Source organism: Carassius carassius, chromosome 1 (assembly GCF_963082965.1).
Source record: "Carassius carassius chromosome 1, fCarCar2.1, whole genome shotgun sequence".
NCBI classification, from domain to species: Eukaryota; Metazoa; Chordata; class Actinopteri; order Cypriniformes; family Cyprinidae; genus Carassius; species Carassius carassius.
Window position 1 is genome coordinate 31388423 of NC_081755.1, and position 23478 is coordinate 31411900.

At 38.0% G+C, this 23478-nt stretch overlaps 1 protein-coding gene across 1 annotated transcript in view; it reads right to left on the minus strand.

The window, feature by feature from the left end:
- LOC132145192 (SH3 and multiple ankyrin repeat domains protein 1-like) overlaps positions 1–23478 on the minus strand; it is a 120299-nt gene that overhangs the window by 39854 nt on the left and 56967 nt on the right. Inside the window, exons 4-16 of the mRNA XM_059556007.1 lie at positions 13950–14153; positions 12945–13016; positions 11890–11998; positions 8354–8508; positions 8087–8254; positions 6245–6361; positions 5842–5919; positions 4993–5059; positions 4445–4614; positions 3437–3561; positions 3111–3259; positions 2247–2360; positions 1812–1887 (exon numbers count right to left, since the gene is read on the minus strand). Coding sequence (XP_059411990.1) covers positions 1812–1887; positions 2247–2360; positions 3111–3259; positions 3437–3561; positions 4445–4614; positions 4993–5059; positions 5842–5919; positions 6245–6361; positions 8087–8254; positions 8354–8508; positions 11890–11998; positions 12945–13016; positions 13950–14153 — 1604 coding nt within the window. The remainder of the gene's footprint in view (positions 1–1811; positions 1888–2246; positions 2361–3110; positions 3260–3436; positions 3562–4444; positions 4615–4992; positions 5060–5841; positions 5920–6244; positions 6362–8086; positions 8255–8353; positions 8509–11889; positions 11999–12944; positions 13017–13949; positions 14154–23478) is intronic.

The window sequence follows — 23478 nt, forward strand, 5'->3', positions numbered from 1 at the left end:
TAAAATAGTCCATGTGACATCAGTGGTTCAACTGTAATGTTATGAAGCTATGAGAATACTTTTTTTTGTGCAAAAAAAACAAAAATAAGTTTATTCCACTTTTTCTTCTCTTACAGGTCAGTCAACACCAGCATTCAGGAGAGTACCACAACACAGGTGTGTGATGCTGCTGACGCAGGGGCTGCCGTTCTGATGAAGAACCCAGATGTGCTGAGACTTGTTTACAAGCAGAGGAATGCACAGTGTTTAAAGGGATGGTTGGGGGAACTATCCCTTTGAACACTACACTGCACTTGGTATACACTTAGTACACTACTCTTACATGAAATATGAAGCTTGAATCGAAATGCCACACTTTATCCGCTTAAATGATGGATGACTAATTGTAAAGTACTGTAGTTCAATTCAGTGTCACATTCTTCAGCGTCGGTCTCAGCTGTTTAATTCTGAAATTAATTAAAAATAACAGACTCGCATCTGACTTCCAAAACCAGCTTCACAAGCCGCAAACATTGAGATGCATGAATCACATGCTGGCATCTCCGTCTACATGCCCATCAGTCTATCACTCACACTCACAGCAGTGCGAGAAAAGACGCCAAGGCCTCCTCAGGTGAGTCACTTCCAACGGCAGCACTTCAGAAGAACTGACAGAAAACTCTCCACGTGCTGAACACGCAAGTAGATAATAAAGAACGCAAATTCCTTGACGGTTTCTGACAGTTTTGAGAAACAAATCTATATGGGAAGAATGCAACTTGAAAAGACCAGCATTTTAGATGCTTCTTAACTACCTTAAACTAGCAAGATGTACTTTGAATGCAATTGTTGTATTGTATTTATGTATTTTTTTGTATTTTACACCTTAGTGATTCTTTTACACATATAGATTCTTTTATATTTCTTTTAATATATGATCATATTACCCCAATTTTACAGTCTCTGCACTGGCTACCTATTAAGTTCCGTATCAGTTACAAATTATCATTACTTACCTATGAGGCCCTAAATGGTTTAGCTCCTGCGTACCTAACTAGCCTTCTACCACGCTACAACCCATCACGCACCCTAAGGTCACAAAACGCTGGACTTTTGGTAGTTCCTAGGATAGCAAAGTCCCCTAAAGGAGGTACAGCTTTTTCACATTTGGCTCCCAAACTCTGGAATAGCCTTCCTGATAATGTTCAGGGTTCAGACACACTCTCTCTGTTTAAATCTAGATTAAAAACGCATCTCTTTCGCCAAGCATTCGAATAATGTATCTCTTAAATTGTGAGTGTAGTTGCATCTGCATTTTTATTCTTTAGCTTGGGTTAAACTAATTTTACTTTGTTGGATCAGCAGCTAAGAGATGATGCTGACCCCGCAGAGGACCTCAGATGATGCTAACCCTGAATCAACAACAGAACCAACTAATATTGCTACAAGTGTGACTGCATCATATAATTACTATTAATTAATAATATTGATAGTTCATCGTCTAGCTGACTACGTCTTGTATTATTATTATTTTATTTATTTATTTTTTTTCTAAAATCCTGTCAAACGTCCACAAACTACTAGCTACTACTAAATATTGTAGAAACATAATTTTCTGTAAAGTTGCTTTGTAACGATTTGTATTGTAAAAAGCGCTATACAAATAAACTTGAATTGAATTGAATTGAATTACACTAGTCCACTACCTAAATCAGCAACAAACCAGCGTAAACTAACTCTAAACTGGCCTTCTCAGCAGGAAGTCCTTCATTACAACAAATCAACATCTACATATTAGCAATGCACATCCATAAATTTGAAAGTGTTCTTACCTGGGCGCGTCAAAGCTGTCGTAGGATCCAACGGTGTAATGTCGGAAGAGTCGCTTGGCTCTCTCGCTGCGGCTCTCTGAAAGACGCACACACAATCGCATCCACATGAGGTTGGGTGTGAGGATGCAACTACAGCATGACAGGAAAATATATGTCTGACTTGAAGTGTGCCCCAAACCACGGTGAGTTTAGCCAGCGTGAAATGGCACAAGCGGTCTCTCTCACACTCCAGTAGTGCTGTAAACTATTAATAGTCATCATAACTGCTCTCCCTCTCCAAGTCTGACATCACAACATCACAGAGAAGCTGTGGCAGTCCGACTGTCCTACACCTACATCTGGGACTATCAAAATGACAGCTCTGAGTGTAGCGTGGACGTCTTTGAAACACATAAAGTGTGTGTAATGTGTGTGCATGTGCATGAGGAATCTCACCTGAACGGGACTCCAGGCTGCGGAGAGCCACCTCCTCCACGCAGTCAGAGGGGAACCAGCCCGTGCGCCCGCGAACTGTCCCCTCCCAGTAACCTCCTTCACCCACACTCAACACTGAGAGAAGAGGAGAGAGAGAAACAACAGTGTGTGTGTGCGAGCAGGAAACATGAACATTGCACAGTCACGAAAACACAATATATAGACCAGAAGCACCATGACCAGACAAGTGGAATTTTGAATGATCATCTTTTATATTTAGGTTCCACATTTGTTTCAGGATGCTTTGATGAATAGAAAGTTAGAACTTCATTTCTCAGGCTGGATATGACAGTTCAGTTTTTGAATGTGGATCCCCTGCACACACTCATATAATGAATCATCAAAATAATGATCTTATACCCCTTAGGGCACCAAAACAGCTAGGACTGCCCCTTGTACCCAATTAAAAAACATAGGTGCAAGACGCCCCTGATACACAATTAGAGTACAATCTGAAGTACAAACAAACACACATTCAGTCACAAATCACATGCAAAATCACTATCACTTATGAGTTTACTAATTCTTTAAAAAACATTCACGTATGCAAGCTATGGTGACAGACGTAAACAGAGTAATGGACTCTAATATAAAATACACACATACACACACTAACATGCACATTGATATTGCTCACAAACAGACATATACTGACATACCAACACATATCACCAGAATACATACACAGACAACGTTTATCCACACCTGTGAAAAACATACAGAAACAAACAAACATTTAACGGCACTCTTGCTGACATACACACATATTCTCACACAACGCACACTGACACAGAGGCACACACACACATACACACACCCATTCACCTTTGACTTTGTCTCCCTTGTTGAAGCTGATCTCACGGTCCCCCTGGGCCGAGTGCGAGCGGGTGGCCACAAACACACGGCCAGGCACGGCACTGTAGAGACGGCGCCGCTGCCCGCTTGCTGTGCCCTGACTACTGATAGAGCCAGCCCTGTACAAAGGCACACGTATCAGACAACAGGGTTAACATTCATTTATGCACATTTATTACCGGCTCGACTCATTCAGTTGTACGTCTTCAGAGGACGTGAATATTGATGATGATTTAGGCATAGAGTTCACTGAATCACAAGCTATAACCTTGTCCTTTCTACTCTCTCTTTCTCACCCTTGTCTTCCTCGTGTTTGTCGGCTCCTATCGTCTCGGTCGCCTGTTCGGCCACGGGACGGGGAACGGGTTCGTGCTCCACGGGGACTGCTGGAGCTACGCAAGGTGCCACCATGCTTTAGACCCTGACAGATAGACATTAACACGATGAGTAGCAATTAAAGTTCAAACATAAATACGAAGAATAACAACTAAATGGTTAAATGGGGTGGTGTTGGCGCAGTGGATAAGACACATGCCTTTGGTGTGAGAGACCTGGGTTCGAATCCACTGTGAGACACAATGTGTCCCTGAGCAAGACACTTAACCCCTAGTTGCTCCAGAGGCGTGCGACCTCTGACATATATAGCAATTGTAAGTCACTTTGGATAAAAGCGTCAGCTAAATGAATAAGTGTAAGTGTAAAATGCATGAACAAATGCAGCGGCGCATACTGTAGCCTGTATCATTTTATATTTAAATGCGAATAAAACTATGAACATGCATGTCAGATCTGTTTCACGATCAGCACCGGCAGCTCTTAAAGTAATAGCAGCCAAATATCATAATAACCCAGCTGCTGTGATGCCTTTTAATCAAAGAACAAAAGAAAAAAAGAGGAAATCAGTAACTTTTGTAGCTTTAAGGATTCATCTATATTTAATTTATAATTTAGTTGTTTGATAACTTTATTTAAATATTAGGGGAATTATTAGCATTGGTATCAGTGATAGTTGCTATCAGTCATAAAAAGAGGCTATTAAGCAAACATTAAAAATATACTGTCTTTATTTTGTTTCTACGTTCATTTGAATATTGAATGTAAAATTATAAAACTATATTTAAAAACTTTAATGTTAGGTGGGGTTAATCGTGATTAATTTCAGAAACAAATATGCATTTAGTTAAAAACAAAAAACAAAACAAGTACCTTATTTTTATTTGGGGGAAAAAAAAACTTACAGACCCCCACAATTTTGTATTTATTTATACATAAAACATTGTTTTTAAAACAAAACAATAAATTACCTGCACGGAGACTAGGCTTGTTCCGGCAGCATTGGGAAAAGCGATCCAATCTGGCACGTTCATACTGTTGTCACTGTTGGCCCGCAAGAAGGGATGAGGATGGGGCAATCCAAGAGTACGAGAACTCTCCCTCCTCTGGGGGGCATACTTTGGAGACTCCAAAAAGGGAACTGACATCAAATCAGGAGAGAAACAGTCATATCGAAAGAGAACAGATGCCAAGACAGACAGAATTATGGTCCAGAATTATTGCCAAATAATGTCCTGCAAAATGCACTTCACAGGATATTCGGTGTACAATCGTTCACTGCATGGGTGGTCTGTATTCAGTGATGTTGCAAAGCATTACAAATGAAGTGAACTTCAACAGATCCCCTGCTGAGTGTGTAGAGCACAGTCAACACTGCTTAGGGACTGTGTGAATCGCAAAGCAGCTAAATAGAGACGAAAGTATCAAGCTCCAAATGTCACACAGTTTGAAGAGCAAATAAATTGTCTCACACAGAATAAAAATACCGGCACAACCGAAATAAATCTCCGCTCCTTACCTACGTCTGATTCACGGTGGTTTTTAATGATTTCTCCCAGCTCAAAATGGCCAGACATCACAGCTACCTAGAAAAGAAGTTTACCTACGATTAATATTTGCATCTGTGAATGACGCACAGTGACGCAAGGCTTGGGAATAACACAATATTAAACACACATGCATTTACTTCCCTTGATATAAAACACAAACGCACGATCACAGTCACAGCTGGCTCTGTGGAGATGGCTGAGGTTAAGTAAAACTCTTTCGGCTCGCTGCAGCTTCACTCCACCTGGGACTCGCAATGCATGCAAAAACGATACAAGCTACAAAACAGCAAGTGAAATGTGCCATTTCGGTGCCACAAGCATCAACAGATTTAAGTGCAAAAATAAAATAAAGAATGTGTTTACAAGCACAACAAGTTTTGACATTAAACCGACACATGCATTAAATAAGTCAGCAGAATCAAGATGTTTACATAATTTTAGACATTATTATTCTACTAACTTATAGTTATCTATGCATATTAAACTGGAATAGGTGTTCCTGTGGCTCAGTGGTACAGCATTGCATTAGCAACCCAAAAGGTCGTGGGTTCAATTCCCAGTGAACACACATATTGATGAAAAACTAAATGTATAGCCTGAATGCACTTTAAGTCGCTTTCGATAAAAGCATCTAATAAATGTAAATGGATGGGAGGAAGCATCTTAACATCCAAAAACATTCTTTACCTAGAAGTTATCTTTACCAACATACATAAGGTTGGTAGAGGGTTTGTAGAATTTAGCTTCCTTTAATTACTTGATTCAACCAGTTAATGATATGCAGAGCGTTTAAAAACATGCAAGTGTCTCATAATTACCTGGAAGGGGGTCTGCCCACTGTTATTCTTTGTGTCCTTATTGGCTCCTCGATACAGCAGAATGCGGGCACAGCTCTCCTACATGGTGAAATTAGACAATAACGGCCTGAAGATATTGAAGCCATCTAATGCTGACCATAAAATGTAACAAGCATTGTACATCATACAACTTTATGCCCCAAGTAAATACACAACTTGTACACAAAATAATGACATTTTCACAGGGATCTTTAAAGCATGCATGGAAAGAGCATTCTGGTGACCAGCTGCTGAAGAGCATGTGTATGCTTAACCAGCACTAGTTAGCACAAACCGGCCTGAAAACTCACGCTGGTTTAAGACATTTTTCAACATGAGATTTTATAATTTGGCTTGATTTTTGTGTCAGGACCAGCAGTTATACCTTGTTATATAAAGCACATATGTGCAGGGCAGTGTTTCCTGAGGCATTCTGGGATGAGGAGTCTGCACCATAAAAAAGCAGGTGCTCTAAGTGTTGCGAGTTCCCATTTTGACAAGCCTGGAGAAAGAAAAAAGAGAACAAGAACAGGATTGACAAAGAATGAGAGGAGAGGAGGAAAGAGAAAAGAGAGGTGGATAGGAAGAACAGAAACAGTCATTTGACATTGACGGAAGAGAAAAGAGGGAGAGAGGAATAGATTTTATACATCGTCAGAACAGACACCTTTGCTAATTAACACCACAGTGGATGTGTGAGTGAGAGGAAGAGAACGAAAGAATCAAAATAGATATGGAAATGCACACATGCACAGAGAGAGAACAAGGACTGAGCAGTGATTCCCAACTGGTGCTACTTGGAAGAAACTTAAGATCGGATTTTTGAACGTGTAAGTCTCTATTGCCTTTATGTTTGTAATGTCTGTCTGCAACTTGTTTAGCTTTGATAATTATTCAATTCTGCCATAAAAGACTGCACATGACTTTATTCTTGTTAAACTTTCCATCTGGCTGTTAGGTTTTTAAAGGCTAAAAAACTTATTAAAGTGATTTATTAAAGGGAGGAGAAACCTGGCAAGTGTGTTTTTCAACTGCAATTTGACTGTTTTCAGTTTAAATGTGAATCATTGTAATCATTCCCATAATATTACTAATGATGCTAAATGATATCTAGCGTAATATGAGTCGAAAAAAAGGAACTCATTTTCTTGTTAGTCTCCATGAAGCCTTACAGATGAAGGAACTGTGAAAACACTCAAGAAGGTTTGTACAGTGTAAGAAGGCACATAGTAATATCTGAAAAGTATGGTGGTGGTGTTTTCTAATAAAGTTTCTTATGCTTACCGAGGCTGTATGTGACCCTGGAGCACAAAATCCCAAAAACATTGTATGGGTCAAAATTATAGATTTTTCTTTTATGCCAAAAATCTTTAGGATATTAAGTAAAGATCATGTTCCATGAATATATTTTGTAAATTACCTACTGTAAATATATCAAAACTTAATTTTTGATTAGTAATATGCATTGCTAAGAATTCATTTGGACAAATTTAATGGTGATTTTCTCAGTATTTAGATTTTGATTCGGCTTTTAGATGATGTACATATCTCAATTTCAAAAAAAATTACATTTATATATATTTTTTTAATACAGTGTAATTTTTGTTCTATGAAACATTATTACAATTTGAATACATGTTAAAATTGTATTTATTACTGTATATGCTGATTTGGTCCTCATGTGACATTTCTTAATATTTCCACAGTTTAAATAGAATTTTACAGTTGTGCTGCTTAATATTTTTGTGGAAACCATGATAACGTTTTGTAACAATGTGAAGTTTTAATTTAATGCATGCTTGCAGAATAAAACAAACATACTGTAAACTTACTGTAATGGTACCGTATGTATCCAAAAAAAAAAACCAAATACATAAAAACATAACGTGTAAATAATTTGCAGGGACGTTCAGGGTAGATGAGTGCTTCTCCTGACATATGAATGAATGAATGATTGACAGATACAACAGGTCACAAAAATCAAACCCATAGAAGAAAAAAAAACCTTACATTTTTCACTTTTCTAACTGTTATAATCGACTGCAATAAAATGACATTAATTATAAAATTATTGTTACATATATATATTAATTTGTATGTTTAGAATAACACTAGACAGTTGTTCCGTGGTACATCAAGTATATCAGTTACAGCAGTTATCTGTTACACTTCTATTATTCATGTGTTTCCTGTATATATACACTGTTCTTCTGAGCACTTTTTGTACCTGATGGGTCTCGTCCCAGCCATTCTCATCACGGACCCCCAGTTTGGCTCTGTGGAAGAGGAGGGTCTCGCAGCAGGAGGTGTCGCCCCCTGTCAGCACAGTGTGGTAAAGTGGTGTCAGCCCGCGGCGGTCCTTATAATCAGAAGATGCCCCCAAAGACAACAGCGTCTAAAAACACCCAGAAAACAGACAATTAGATTTAAATATGATTTTCTTATTACAAATATAAAGTCATCCTAATCATGGTTCTGAGATGCTATGTGTTACCAGTAGGGCAGTGTGCACATGGGCTCTGACAGCCTTGTGGAGAGGGGTCAAGCCATCCTTTGCCCTGAAGTCAATGTGAGCTCCCCCCATCACCAGCACCCTGATGATCTCCCCTCCTCCCGGCTCCGTCTGTACGGCCAGAGTGAGTGGGGTTTCTGTCACACACACATGTGGACAATCGGACAGTTACAATAGCCAAATGGACAATTACCGTTTCCTTTCTTACTGTTAATTTTTTATTTATATAACAGTTGTATTATATAACAGTAAGAAAGGAAACAGTAATTGTCTTATATTATTAAATTGCAGCTTCCAAACACTTCAAAACTTTTTACATACAGAAAACAAGTCATTCTGAGGAAATATGCATAGTTTCACGACTTTACAATGCTCTATGGATAACAGAAAATTAAAAAACTCTCAGATATCTGACCTCACTCTGCCACTCTGTCTCTGTGTGTGCATATGTATATATATATATATATATATATATATATATACATATATATATATATATATATATATATATATATATATTGACTTAAATTGTCATGAAATGTGATCTGATCTTTTTTAAGTCCCAGCAATGAAATTGTAGATTTATGTTAAAATTGTCATGTGTTGCTTTATAAAAAATATTCAGTGTCATTATACACCTTGACAAAAAATATAATTAATGATTAATGTGATTTAATATAAAATTATGAAGCATTTATAGGTCTAAACACCATTTTTGTTCATGACCCACAACTCAAAAAAAGCTAATAGAATTACAATTTGACATTATTTCTAATGGAATTGTTTAATATACATATTAATTTACATTATCTTAAAAATCTTATATATTTTTTAAATTATTATTATTATTATTTTTTACTGATAATTTTTATGATTTTGATTTCAAGGCACTTCAACATTGAGTCCTTACCGACGTAATATGTCAATGCCGCAGCTCTGCTATATTTCATTTTTTTTCGTATTTTATTTGCAAAAATATATATATTTTAACACTTAAGTAGAGATGATTTACACATTGAAATTGGAATGTCATAAAAAGCTAAATATGTTATCTTTAATGTGTATGAAAACAATTGACATCTAAGGTTATTGTCTAAATTTAACATGGTATAGAGATAACCACGAAATCCCCTATTTTGTATATATTTTTTTATATCAGTATTTACAAAACTGCACATAATTTGAAAAAGTTAGTGAAATGTATACATTTTTTATAGAAATTTTAAAAGAAAAAAATTAATATATTTCTCCTATCACCACATATGATCATGGAGCTCAAGTAGAGGGACCATCAGGTTCTTGGTCACCACACTAACCAAAGCTCTTCTCCATCAGTTGCTCAGTTCGGCCAGAAGTCCAGCTCTAGGAAGAGTTCTAGTTGTTTCAGACTTCTCCCATTAAGGGTAACAGAGACTACATGCTTCTGTCACCGTTCAATGAAGCAGAATGTTCTTCTGAACTCTTCCACAGATGTGTGGCTTGACTCAAACCTGTTTCTGAGCTCTACAGGCAGTTCTTTTGACCTCAGGGCTTGGTTTTTGCTCTTATATGCATTATCAGCTGTTAGACCTTTTATTAAGACGTGTGTGCCTTTCCAAATCATACCCATGCAGTTGATTTTGCCAAAGGTTAACTTCACTTGAAGTGTAGTAACATCTATAAGCAATATGAATGCTCCTGCGCTAAGTTTCAACTGTCCCAGAAAAGGGTATGAATAGGCCTACTTATGTAATGAAATCTTTTTAGCTTTTTATTTTTCATAAATTTGCTGAATTTTTCTTTTTTTTCTTTACAATTATGGTGTATGGAGTGGTTGTTGTGGGGGAAAAAAATGAATTTAAAGCAGTTTAACATAGGGCAGCAACAAAAAAAAATGTGAAAAAATAATGGGGTATGAATACATTAGCAAGGCACTGTATACTTTTAATGAATCCGCTGATCCTGCTCACAAAGATTCATTCATATGATTTATTCACAAATCAGCCTGACCCAGATCCCAAGTGCCAAGAACCCAGTGATTCGGCTGCAATGGTTAACAGTTTTATAATACACATGCAGTACATATTTTTTCAGTAAATTATCTAAAAGGCAAGACATCGTTTTCCCATGCACTGGTCAATTTTGAGATTTTTGGCTATCCAGCTTTTAATAACATATTTTTTTTAGATTAGTGGAAAGAAATCATCCAAAATACACTTTAAAGTGTTTATTTCATTGTATTTTATCTTTACTTATCTTTACTTATCTGTAGATTTCAAATATTATACATATAATAAAGGCAGTTTTCTCAGGAGTTTTTTCTCAGGCAGTGAGCCATAAATCTCCACCTCATAAACATTTACATAAACAAAAATTTAATTCCTATCTATTTTCAGAAGAGTTTTACAGAGCACTTTTTGTTTCCTCATGATTTTATATATTTAATACATATACACTTTACATTTTATTCCTAAAAAGTGGTGAAATTGTTTTTTTCTGGCTGGTGACAAATTATTTTCTGATTTATGGAGTGATAGAAAGACATCAAAAACAAGAATTTTGAACCTGGCTTACTCCAGAATGTATGCAAATGAGTCTATATTTAATTAGATGTTGCAACATCTGCATATTTAAACACGTAAACCATTTTTTTTTTCAATTAATGTATTCAATCAATTCGAGAAGTACGTTGATATATATTAGTTAAACGTATTTATTTTCCTTATTAAAGAGGTTTGGAATGGCATGAAGGTGAGTAAACAAAAAATTCACTTTAGCCTAAACTATCCCTTTAATTGCAACATCAATTGTCAAAAGTTATCAGCCTCCTAGTGGTTGCACATGTTGCAGCAGCTCTCACTCCTTGTTAGCAGGGTCTGCTTCGAGAAGTGACTGTCAGCCTGGCAAGCACAACATCAACTCTGTGACAACGCAGACGACACAAACTGTGAACAACACTCAAGGTAGCCGTCTTGCAAGTCAAACACTGCTGCAAACGAATGATAATATTACTCTGCATTGTCATCTGGTCCATAAAACGGCTTTCACAGCATGTCTGGCCATGTCTCCAGCTCACCAAACGCTTGCCAAAGCGCTAAAAACTTGAATTAATATGCCATAAAAGATGCCGCGTTACAAATACATTCAAATTATTCAGTGGTTTTTGCTCTGTTGACACGCATTGAACTGAACCGTTGAGCTGCAGTAATTGTTTCATCTCATTAAACAGCCCAAGTGTAGTAACTGGGTTTTTGTTTGTTTATTTTGGAGGCAGCTACTTAGTCTAATGTTAACTTTATGCATTTGTTGCATAATTTAAACTCCAGATGACTTTTATTGGCAACTGCATGGATCGTTTGAGAAGATGCAAATGTCCTGTACACGCTCATTGAATATTCATTCAGCCCTATTTTCCATATGCATATAGCATGTGTGTGGACCAGTTTCTGCTCTGCTGGCAGAAATTCATTATCCAGCTCACTAATGAAAAGTTCATTAAGTCTCAGAGGAAGAGAACAGTGTAGTGCCTGACACCTCACCTCCTGTATCAGGGTCATGGTAGTTGGGGTCAAGGCCTTTGTCTACAAGTTTGGCCACCTTTTCCACAGCCCCAGCCTGGATGTAGTCCATGAACTTCTTCAGACTGGCCTGTAGGGGGAGACACATATAGTCATGCTAGGCAGTGCCCTGAGGATAAGCTACTTATCGCATTTAAAGGGTCATGAAACCCCAGATCTCTTTTTCAGAGAATTTAGCAGAGGTGTTTGTGTTGCACATCATAGAAGACCATGTTAGCATCCATCATTTTATTTTCTTTGTAAAGCAAACGGGTTCATTTCAAGCTTTTTTGCGCTATTTTCATCTCCCAGGTTTAAAATCTACATCGTGTTGATGTCACAATTTGTGACATAGCAAAGGACAATAGGCTTGTTTGAGATTACCACAATCTGTGCAGAATCGATCGCCGGTGATCACCGTGAGATGCATGCCAGTTAGAAAAGTGTCCGTGTTATGTCCGACTTGTTCTGATGTCATGTTAACGTGTGCCAAAAACTTGTCGAGGCGGCTGTGTGGGATTGTGCAGTCGAGCGCAGTTTCTCTCCACCGACTGCGCTGATCAAAAGCATGATGGGAAACGACGACACAGCTTAATGCTCATTGGCTCAGACAACCATCTCTCAAAAAATATTTAAATTTTTTCATCTGATTTAATGTGATTATGTAAAGTTATTTAAATTATGCATGAATATATATATATATATATATATATATATATATATATATATATATATATATTTGAAGCAGAGTGCAAATGGCTGTGCATTTATTTGTGTTTTTAACTCGAAGGGAGTGAAATTAAACTGTCTGAAACCAGTTGGTGTTGTCTGTCTCCCCTCTTCCCCCTCCACTCCGCATCGCAACGCACCACACACACTTTTTTGAGCATTTTTAAAACTGTGGTGAGAACTAACCAGTGCTGAAACAAGGGGTTTCATGATGTTTGATCATGAAGATGCAAGTAGGACACCTTGAATGTTCACTTTATACTTCTATTTTTAGAAAATAATTAAATGATTTGTGTGGGGACGCATACCTTTGTGTGTAGTTTGGCCAGCTGTTTTTCATCTAGATTTGTCTGTTTGTACACCCTGGTTTTGTAGCGGAACTGTGTGAAAGAAAAACAGTCAAACATCCAAAATCAGTGGAAGACAGTTATCTTGGAGCTGTCAAAGAAATGTCCATCAGTTTGTTGAGGGAAAAAAAATGGTTACATTAATGTGAGGAAAAGGAGATACGATAAGTAGAGTTAAAAAGCACAAATGTTGGTCTTTTCTTAAAACCCTTACAGGAATCTTTTCAAAATAAAAGTTTTTGTGATTAGTAAAGTTCTCTGAGGAAGGGCTACTACCTCAAATTACCTCAAATAAAAATAAAAAATAAAACTATTAAAAAAGTAATTTAAATCCAAATTAATTCAAAATAAAATATTTATATTAGATGAAACACTTAAAAAAAACGATGTTTCTTTAGAAATGTTGACATGGCAACTGACTGAAACAAATATATTTAAGCAAGAAGTATTAAAATTACAAAAAAAAAAAAAAAAAGAAAAAGAATTCACAAATATACAATATTTAAATTTTTTTTTTAAATAATAATAAATACTAACAGTATATGAATAATACAAAAATAAGTGAATTCACCAACCCCAGCTATAAACTTCGGATATAATGTTTTTTTTTTTTTTTGTGAATTAATAAGACTTGTTTTAATAAGAGTGAATTAATAAGAGTTGAATACTGTTGTATAATATTAATTGCCTTGTGTGCTACAAATAATAATAAAACATTTTACTTTTTTTCACATTGTAAGACAAATCTCCAATGAACCATATCAGGGTTATTAGGATTCATAGTTAACAGAGAAGCCGCTTAAAGAATTATTATCACCAAGGCAACAAACAATTTGAAGCAGCAGTTTCCTAGCACCAACATTCACATTCAATTATAGAACAAGACTTTAAAAATAAAAAAAAGAAGAAAAAAAAGACAGTAAACAAAATTGCCTAAAATGAAGAGGAGAATAAAAGGAAGGGTACCTCCAGGTAGGGCACTCCTTTCTCAAAGGATTGTGGGTATTCGCGGAGCGGCCTCTCTTCCTCCAGGAACTTGGCATCGTGCCCATCAGTAGCAGGTTGGAAAAGGCCGTAGTTTAATACATCCCTTAGCGATTCAGTTAGACTACACAGCACCTGCTGCTTTGCCTTCCATACGGTTGCATCAGGGTTGAACCTCAGACACTTCTACAAAAACAGAGAGAAAAAAAATGGCTGTTAGATAAACAAAATGATTATATTACATTACATTATATTAAGTAACACTTTAGTATAGGGAACAATTGTTAACTAGTTGCTTATTAGCATACCTATTATAAACATATTGGCTGTTTATGAGTACTAATAAAACACATATTCTGCATTGCCATATTCTACATCCCTAATCCTGCCCAATAATACCCAAATTTAACAACTAATAAGCAGCAAATTAAGAGTTTATTGAGGTAACAGTCAGTTACTGGTTTGTTAATAGTGAGAATTTGACCTTAAAATAATGTGTGACCAAATACCATTTTGTAATATTACATTTCAGACATCTATAATACTTATGTCTTTTTTTGTGTTTTATATATATATATATATATATATATGTATATGTATATGTATACATGTATATGTATATGTATGTATTTGTATGTATATATTGTTTTATTATTTACATTTTTATTATTTACAGTAACATTCAAAGCTTTGGGGTTGGTACGATTTTTTTTTTTTTTTTAATGTTCTTGAAAGAAGTTTGAAAGAAGTGTTTTCTGCTAACCAAGGCTGCATTTATTTAATCATAAATACAGTAAAAACTAGCAATATTATGAAACATTATTACAAGTTAAAATAACTATTTTCAGTTTTTCTTTATTTTAATAAAATGTAGTTCATTCCTGTCAAAGCTGAGGTTTCAGCATCATTACTCCAGTCTTCAGTGTCACATGATCCTTCAGATATCACATATGCTGTTTTGCTGCTCAAGAAACATTTTGTATAATATATTATTAACCGTTTCACTGCATATAAAAATGACAGTTTCTTTGAATAAAAAAAAGACATCAAACATTTGAACAGTAGTTTGTATTACTTTTTTATTATATTTATTTAAAAAAAATGTTTTCATATATTTTACATTATTTATTCACATAAAATATACATGCTTAATGAAAATTGTATTTGTTAATAACTACCAAACAATTATTATTACTATGAATGACTATTTATTCCTATTGACCCTAAAGAGCCCAAAAAATAAATAAAAAATCAGTTCTGACCGATGTGCACTAGAGGGAGACGTTGTGATTCACTGAGGTGAAACATCCCCTCTTTTGGATTAGCAGACCCCTGACAGGGGACCTGTCCATCAGCTTCATTAACATCCAATCTGAGACTTTAGTCACCCTGGTAGTGCTACATGGCAATGCTAATTTATTAATTAGCCTGCAGTAATAACCACAATCCACAGCCTGCCCAGGTACTGCAATAGACGCTCGGGAATTGGGACGTGATTTGTGACACACTCCACTCGGAAAGGACAGCTCGGTTCCTGCTACAGCATCGCCTAAATCCCTTGCAGCCTACAAGCTTGAGCACAAGCTCCAGGCTAAGGGACATGGTCACTTCGAGCTGGATTTTGGGACAGTAGCGCTTCCAGGAACTGTGAAAATGGGACAGCCCTGCAGCAGAGTGTTAGAAAGAAATCCCCTCCTCTGACCTTGAGGAGCTGCTGGGATTGGTCCGTGGCTGTGTTGAGGGGTTAAGTCCCAAATGGCCAGTTTCCTGCACTGTTCTCTTGTATGTGTTTGTGTGTGTGTCTGAGAGAGAGAAGTAGAGAGAGAAATAGAGAGTGTGTGTACATGCAGTGGCACAGAGAAGTGTGAAATTTCTTCTGCCCTCTGTTATTCAGTCTCTCACTTTGCACACAGCCAATCCCCATCACCATGGCAACCAGTTCATTAGTGGAGTAAGCTGCAGGTTGCCATAGAAACATCTCAGCAGTCCCTCGGTGCCATAGACTGTATCGGTGCGCTATGGTATGGTGCACGGTTTTCACTGTGATCTTACGGAGAGCATGTGCACTGGAGGGAGTTCTGCTCTAGAGAGGTCATGGGTGTAGTGTGGACAACCTCACAGACAATTTGGAATATCGAGACCTGATGAGATCACTTACATTTCAGTACGTACAAGTCAAACATTTTGCATATGCAAGGATATGCAAAATAGTGCACCCAGAAATGAAAAATTCATCATCTTTTATACATGCATCATGCCTTCCTAAACCCTGTCTCTATATGTCTCTCTTTCTTTTGTGGAAGACGAAAGGTGTTTACAGGAGAACATCCATGCTGCTTTTTTCCCATATAGTGCAAGTGGATGGTGACCACAGCTGTCCAGAGAAGAAATTTACATTTTCAGAAAAAATGGAATTTGTAGGCTAATCCAAAATAAAGGTGTTTTTTTTTTTCAAAATTAGCACAGCAACAGAAGCAAGTCGCAACACAACGAAAACAAGCGGCAACACAATAGGGGATTTCGCACCGCTTTAGTTCCAGAACGTCTCTAGGTTACGAATGTAACCCTAGTTCCTCCAAGGAACGAGACGCTGTGTCAAGAGCGCTTTGGGGAAACACCTTTGGCAAGATCAACTCTGAATATCATGTGCAATCAGTCCAATGGAAGAGCGTGACGTCACAGGCGGGGTGACGTAGCGACCAGGAAGCTATAAAAGCACGTGCCACGCAGCTGGCTTCAGCTTCGAGTAGGGAAGCAAGCGCCAGCAGGGGTGCCGGGAGTATGGCTCTGCGACGCAGCGTCTCGTTCCTTCGAGGAACTAGGGTTACATTCTTAACCTAGAGACGTTGCTCTTCAGGAACTCGAGCTGCGTCAAAAGCGCTTTGGGGAACGATGTGCCAACGCTGCCAGACTACCAATCCCCTGCCTAGTGTGTATCCGAAGAGCACAGCTAAGGCAAGAGCACAGAAGAGCCAGGAGCGGCTTGCATATCGAGATTGTAAAATCTGGCAAATGTAGAGGGCGTGGACCATCCCGCAGCGTTGCAGATGTCCAAGAGGGACACACCTGCTAGAAAGGCCTTAAAGGCAGCCATACTCCGCGTAGAGTGAGCCTTGGCTCCCAAAGGAAGGGGAAGACCAGAGGGCTCATAGGAGATGTTGATAGCCTCGACTATCCAACGACTAAGGGTCTGCCTAGAGGCAGGGGAACCCTTTTTAGGAGGACCATAGCAAACAAGCAATTGGTCAGATTTTCTCCACAGGGCAGCTCTGTGGACGTATGCGTCCAGCGCTCGCACTGGACACATACAATTTAGCTTCTCCTGGTCTGGCTAGCCGAAAGGGAGGAGGGCAGAAGGCCTGCAGTACGATAGGTTGTGGTGTAACAGAGGGAACTTTGGGAACATAACCCGCTCGAGGGTATAAGAATGCTTTGGCCATACCACGGGCAAAGTCTAAGTAGTTAGGGGCCACCAAGAGGGCCTGAAGGTCTCCAACTTTCTTTAGAGACATAATAGCCAGTAACGGGGCAGTCTTAAGGGTCAGATGTCTATCTGATATATCTTGAATTGGCTCGATTGGAGCTTTGCAGAGAGCCTCTAACACCTTGACCAAGTCCCACGGGGGAATACGGGACCGTACTGGAGGTCTCAGCCTCAGTGCACTGCGGAGGAAACGTGTAACTAGGGGGTGCCTACCCACTGACTGACCATCGAAAGGGACGTGGTAAGAAGCTATGGCCGCCACATACACCTTTAAGGTGGAGTGAGTTAACCCCGCAGAGAGCCTAGCTTGTAGAAACCAAAGAACTGTACTAACTGGGCAGTTAACAGGGTCAAGCTGGCGGTCTCTGCACCATGAGGTGAAGAGTTTCCACCTCAGGGCATACAGTTTCCTCGTAGAGGGAGCTCTGGATTGGAGGAGGGTCTCAACAACCTCAGTTGAGAGACCGGAAGCTATGAACTGTGCCCCCTCAGGGGCCACACCCACAACTTCCACAGCTCCGGGCGAGGGTGGATTATTTTGCCCTGCGCCTGAGAGAGTAGATCTGTCCTGATCAGAATCTCCCATGGAGAGCCGTCAAGGAGAGAGACCAGATCCGCGAACCATACTCGGCTCGGCCAGAACGGGGCTACTAGCAACAGACGGACCCCGTCTTGGCGTACTCTTGCCAGAACTCCCGGCAGCAGAACAGTGGGGGGAAAGGCGTACAGACGAAGCCTCGGCCAGGTCTGTGTCATGGCATCTAGTCCCAGTGGAGCTGGGTGAACTAGAGAGAACCAGAGGGATATTGCGATGTCTCTTGAGTCGCGAAGAGGTCCACCTGAGCTTTGCCAAATATCTGCCATATCTGCTTCACCACCTTTTTTTTACCACTCTTAAATATTTTTTTATTTGATATAAAAATACATGAAATGAGTCCTGGAGCAATCTAGAAAAGTAATGGGTTGAAAGCCACATGTCTCATGAGTTTCTATTTCAAATCTGAATAAAATATCATGAAAAATGAGACTCCTGCAAATATTTTTCTGAGACTATGTCTACACATATAAAAAGATTTAACTTTATTTGCCAATTACAGAACATGAGATTGCTAGAAATGCATCATTTACAATGAATTACGATGCAAATAAGTGCTGATGGCCACTTATACAGATGGTAATAACAAATGTGCCAAAGTAAATAATCCACTCTCTCTATTCATATAGACGCATTCACTTTGATAGCCATGATCATACAGTAATAGCGAGCTGATTTGGGCTGATTTGCACTCAAACAGATGGTAATCATTCAGATACATTCACATTCAACATAAAACACACTCTCACATATATAAAAACTGTTGAAAAATAAAAGAAACAAAGAAAAAGGTGATCGCTATAAGTTCCGCCTCCATCAGCTGACAGGTGCGTCAGAGCGCATCACGAGGGAGCGCCAAAATTCAAACAAACTATCTTTTGCCTTTTTTTCATTCATTTTTTTCCGGTGGATTGTCTCATTCTGTTTGTGACACTGTACGCTGCAAAACCATGCCGTGTTTTTATTAACAAGATGCAGTTTCCGTGACCGTGAGTTATTCCATAACGGACGCAAACAGTTCTGTCGCTGAAGAACTGAAACGTAAACAAAGAAATTATGATCCATATTACAACGTTATTGCTTCATTGGACTAAACGTGCTTCATGAGATGTCGTTCAGTGGACCCTTACCTTTCTAACTAAACAGGGATTTACAGCTGTGAATGTGTTTATGACTCGTTATTACGACGGATCTGGTATGTACAGCGTTTTCATTGCTCATGTTTGTATGTGTACTGCTTACACAATTGTAGCAAATACAGTCTTTATAAGCTTTCCATTGAAAAACAGTGATCTGTCGTCGATGCTTGAGGCTTAGATCTTTATTTAATCTATTCATAAACACTGACACGGGCGAGTTGAGAGGCTTTGAGGACGAGGGTGTCAGGGTGCAGGCTAAGAGGTATTAAAGACTTGCATTCGCACCGAGAGTCTGTACTAGTAAATGATGTAAGCCGGTCGACAGCAATCTCATTTGTGTGTGACGTTCAACAATGTTAACAAAGAAGAAGAATGTTAACAACAGGAGGATGGAGGACGATGTGTTCGGAGCTGTGTTTTCTGTTGTGTCTCATGGGTTTCACAATAATGGACGTATACATAAAGCGATTGAAAGAACGGAAAGGAGGACTAAGAATCTCCAATGACAACTGGCAGTGCTACATTTGCTACAAGTACCAGCACTTCAGCGTCCGTCCCTTTATCGCTGTTCATCATACTTGCAAAATAAGTTGACACAATGTTTACAGTATGTTACACAGCATTTTAATTCATGGCGGTGAAGGCATTTTCGAACACATCTGGTCAATCAATGTCTCCTTACATCACGGTTAGTACCAGTTGTGCTGGTTAGACCCTGCTCCTGAGTAGGAGCTAATTTGGTTGTTGAAAAAGGCAGTCCAGTACTAAAATCACATGTAGTTCCAGCGGTGCAAAAAAGCCCGAGAGTAGGTAGTTCCTCAATTAGATTTGGTTCTATGTTCCGGCGGTGCGAAAGGCCCTATTGAAATCAGCACAACACAACGGACACAAATCGCAAAACAACGAAATTAGCACAACACAACAGAAACAAACCACAGTGAAATCAGTCCTATCAGTTGTGTTTTGGCGATTTTGTTGTGTTATGCACTACTGGGCCACCATATTGGACAGCCTCTTATTCACATCTACTTCACTGTATGGAAAAGGACCATGTGAACATTCATCCGAACATATCCTTGTTTGTTCCACTGAAGAAAAAAAAGTCTGAAATGAATTTAGGTTAGTAAAAATCACATAATTGTAATTTTTGAGTGAACTATCCTTTTAACACTACATGTACAATGCAAATTATTTAAAAAAAGTGCACAACACAGATGTAGATGTGAGTTCATTTGCACCCATGTGATTACAATAATTTTTTTGGAATGATAATCAACCTGGAAAATGATTTATTATAATGATATCTAATTATAGTAATTTGGCAGTTAATCTAAAAGCTATTATTTTCAGGTCCAAACCACAGACTTCTTCACAATGCCATCCTCTCTTATTTTCCTCTGACAATAAGCGTGACATCCTGTGGTGTTTTCAAAGCATTGAGGAACAATTTACAGATAAAAGTTCTTAACAGATTAGCTAATTAAACAAAATGTGCCTAAATGTCTTTGCTTGTATCTTCTGGTCTAATTGCTTTATTGATAAAGATTATGTTTAAGAGCTACATTTCTCTCTCTCTCTCTTGACATTTTCATACTTGTTTTTCTCTGTTCTTTAGCTAATATTCTGTTTTGAGCCCATTACTATTATTCTTTCTCTCTGTACTTTTTCTCATTAAGCTCAGTGCCAAGAGATACAACATTCAGTTAAAATTAAAATATAAAAAAAGGCAACTTTGATCTAATAGTTTGGTTTAACTTCTGCTCCGGTGACTTTTTTTGAGACACTATCTCTCTTATCCATTTAATGTACATGTAAATAAGTGGAAACCAATGTTTCAGATTTCATGGACAAGAATGTTAACAATCATTTAACCTGTTAGCCAGCACCCCCCATTATGGGACTCACAGCTGAAAGTGCTCTACCAAACTTATAATTGTAATAGTTTCCTACTTCAGTGTGTTACAAACATAATTTTGGTGTCTTTGGAAAGAAGACCCTTTGGGCTTTACTTTTTATCAACCAGATTTGATAATGCTCAAAAATATTAAAAGTTATAGACACTGAAGTGCCTTGAATTTTTTTTACCACACTTAAATATTTTTTTGTATTTGATATAAAAATACATGAAATGAGTCCTGGAGCAATCTAGAAAAGTAATGGGTTGAAAGCCACATGTCTCATGAAAAAGATATCATGAAAAATGAGAATCCTGCAAATATTTTTATGAGACTATGTCTACACCCCCCACACCCCAAATATACAAAAATATATTTCCCAATAGTATTGAAGGCTTCTACAAACTATTTAGTCAGTAAACATACCACTGCATAGTTTTTTTCAAATATAAAACACTAGACCGAAACTTAGACATCATATAAGTTATTTATTTGAGCACAAGAAAAATAGAATAAGAAGTGTGGAAACACCTGGAGGAAATATTTGTTTGCTAACTGAAGCCAACTAACATGATTGTTCTTCTTATTGTTATTATTTTGTCTTCGTACCCAATATTTGTATAAAAAAAAAAAGACAAATGCTGTGACAATACAGGTATTGGCAAATACCAAAAATGAAAGTATCGGTATCAGACTCATTCTGAAAAAATAAATAAAAAAAAGTGATATCAGTACATCCCTACATGTAGATGAGACAAGACAATAAGGGTGTGAGGGGCGACTGCATTTATACTGTAGGTGATGAAGTGAATGGTGGCAGGTGTGCTGATTGGGGATCAGGTGCAGGTGTGAAGCAGGCGGGATTCTGGGAAATGGAGTCCTTTATGTGGTGAGATGACTGAACTTGTGACTGGCTGTCAATATAGCGCTTTAAACAAAAAAAGATTGCGTCAAAGCAACTGAACAACATTAATTAGGAAAACAGTGTGTCAAAATTGCAAAATGACATTTAAAGGCAGTTCATCATTGAATTCAGTGATGTCATCATTCTGCTCAGTTCAGTTTAAATAGTATCTGTGCAATCATTTGCAATCAAGTCAACGATATCGGTGTAAATGTAGTGTCCCCAACTAAGCAAGCCAGAGGCGACAGCGGCAAGGAACCAAAACTCCATCGATGACAGAGTGGAGAAAAAATCCTTGGGAGAAACCAGGCTAAGTCGGGGGGGCAGTTCTCCTCTTACCAGACGAAACCAGCAGTTCAATTCCAGGCTGCAGCAAAGTTAGATTGTGCAGAAGAAACGTAAAGATTTACAGTGCAGGGTGGAAAAAGAATCTGAATAGTTGGATTTAATAACACTTTCATCAGTAAATTAAACCACCAAATGTTTGCAAATCAGACCTGTACAGGAGTTCAGGAGGAACTCTGCACTATTATTCCTTACAAAACTGTTTCAGCTCTGTAATATGCTTGGGATGTCTGGAGTGAATCACACGCTTAAGGTCATGGGAAAGCATCTCAGTTGGGTTGAGGTCAGGACTGGGCCTCTCCACAAGGCATGTATTCTTCTGTCGAAGTCATTCTATTGCTAATATACTCCTATGTTTTGGTTTATTGCCTTGTTGCATCACCCAGCTTCTAAAAACTTTCTATATTGTTTTTAACGGCTGGGCAGCTCTGACCAACAACTCATCTTAAAGTCAGTGAATGTTTACATGGTGTGTTCAATAAGGACATAGAAATGTATAATTGTGACTTTATTTTCTGTGACTTTATTCTATGATATTTTAAGTAACAGACAGGAAGTAACTGAGCCAATCATGGAAAGAGCACTATTTCAATAAATGAGCATGAAAATATGCTCAAAAATGTAACTGTTCCCAATGATAAAAAAGTAAATAATTACTGCAATTTGAAACTGTCTTATATATATATAATGCAAGCATTATGTGGTGTAGTCTTACTAAAGTGTTTACTTGTGTTTGACTGGTACAGTGTTTCATGGAACCCTCCATGTGTCTCTCTCTCATTCTAGTAGCTCCCTCAGGGCCATTTCTGCAGGGCAAGTGCAGAGGGGATTAGTAGAGTTTAATGAGATCTATAGGGAAATAACATTCACTACCTCCTCCTACTCCTCTATCTCTCTCTCTCTTTCTATCTATCACTGCCATCTTCATGACCACTCCCATCCCGTCTAGTCTTCACAATTACACATACCTATCTTTTTTAACCATCTTCCTCTTCCACTGGAATTTTTTTTTTGTCATTGGCATATAGTTTTTTAAAAGCATATAGTTTTTTACATTTTCATTTAAATGTGGTTCTTTAAAACTCTATTTATTAAGATTCCTGAAAAAAAATGTATCATGGTTTCCAAAAAAAAAAAAAAAAGTTTATG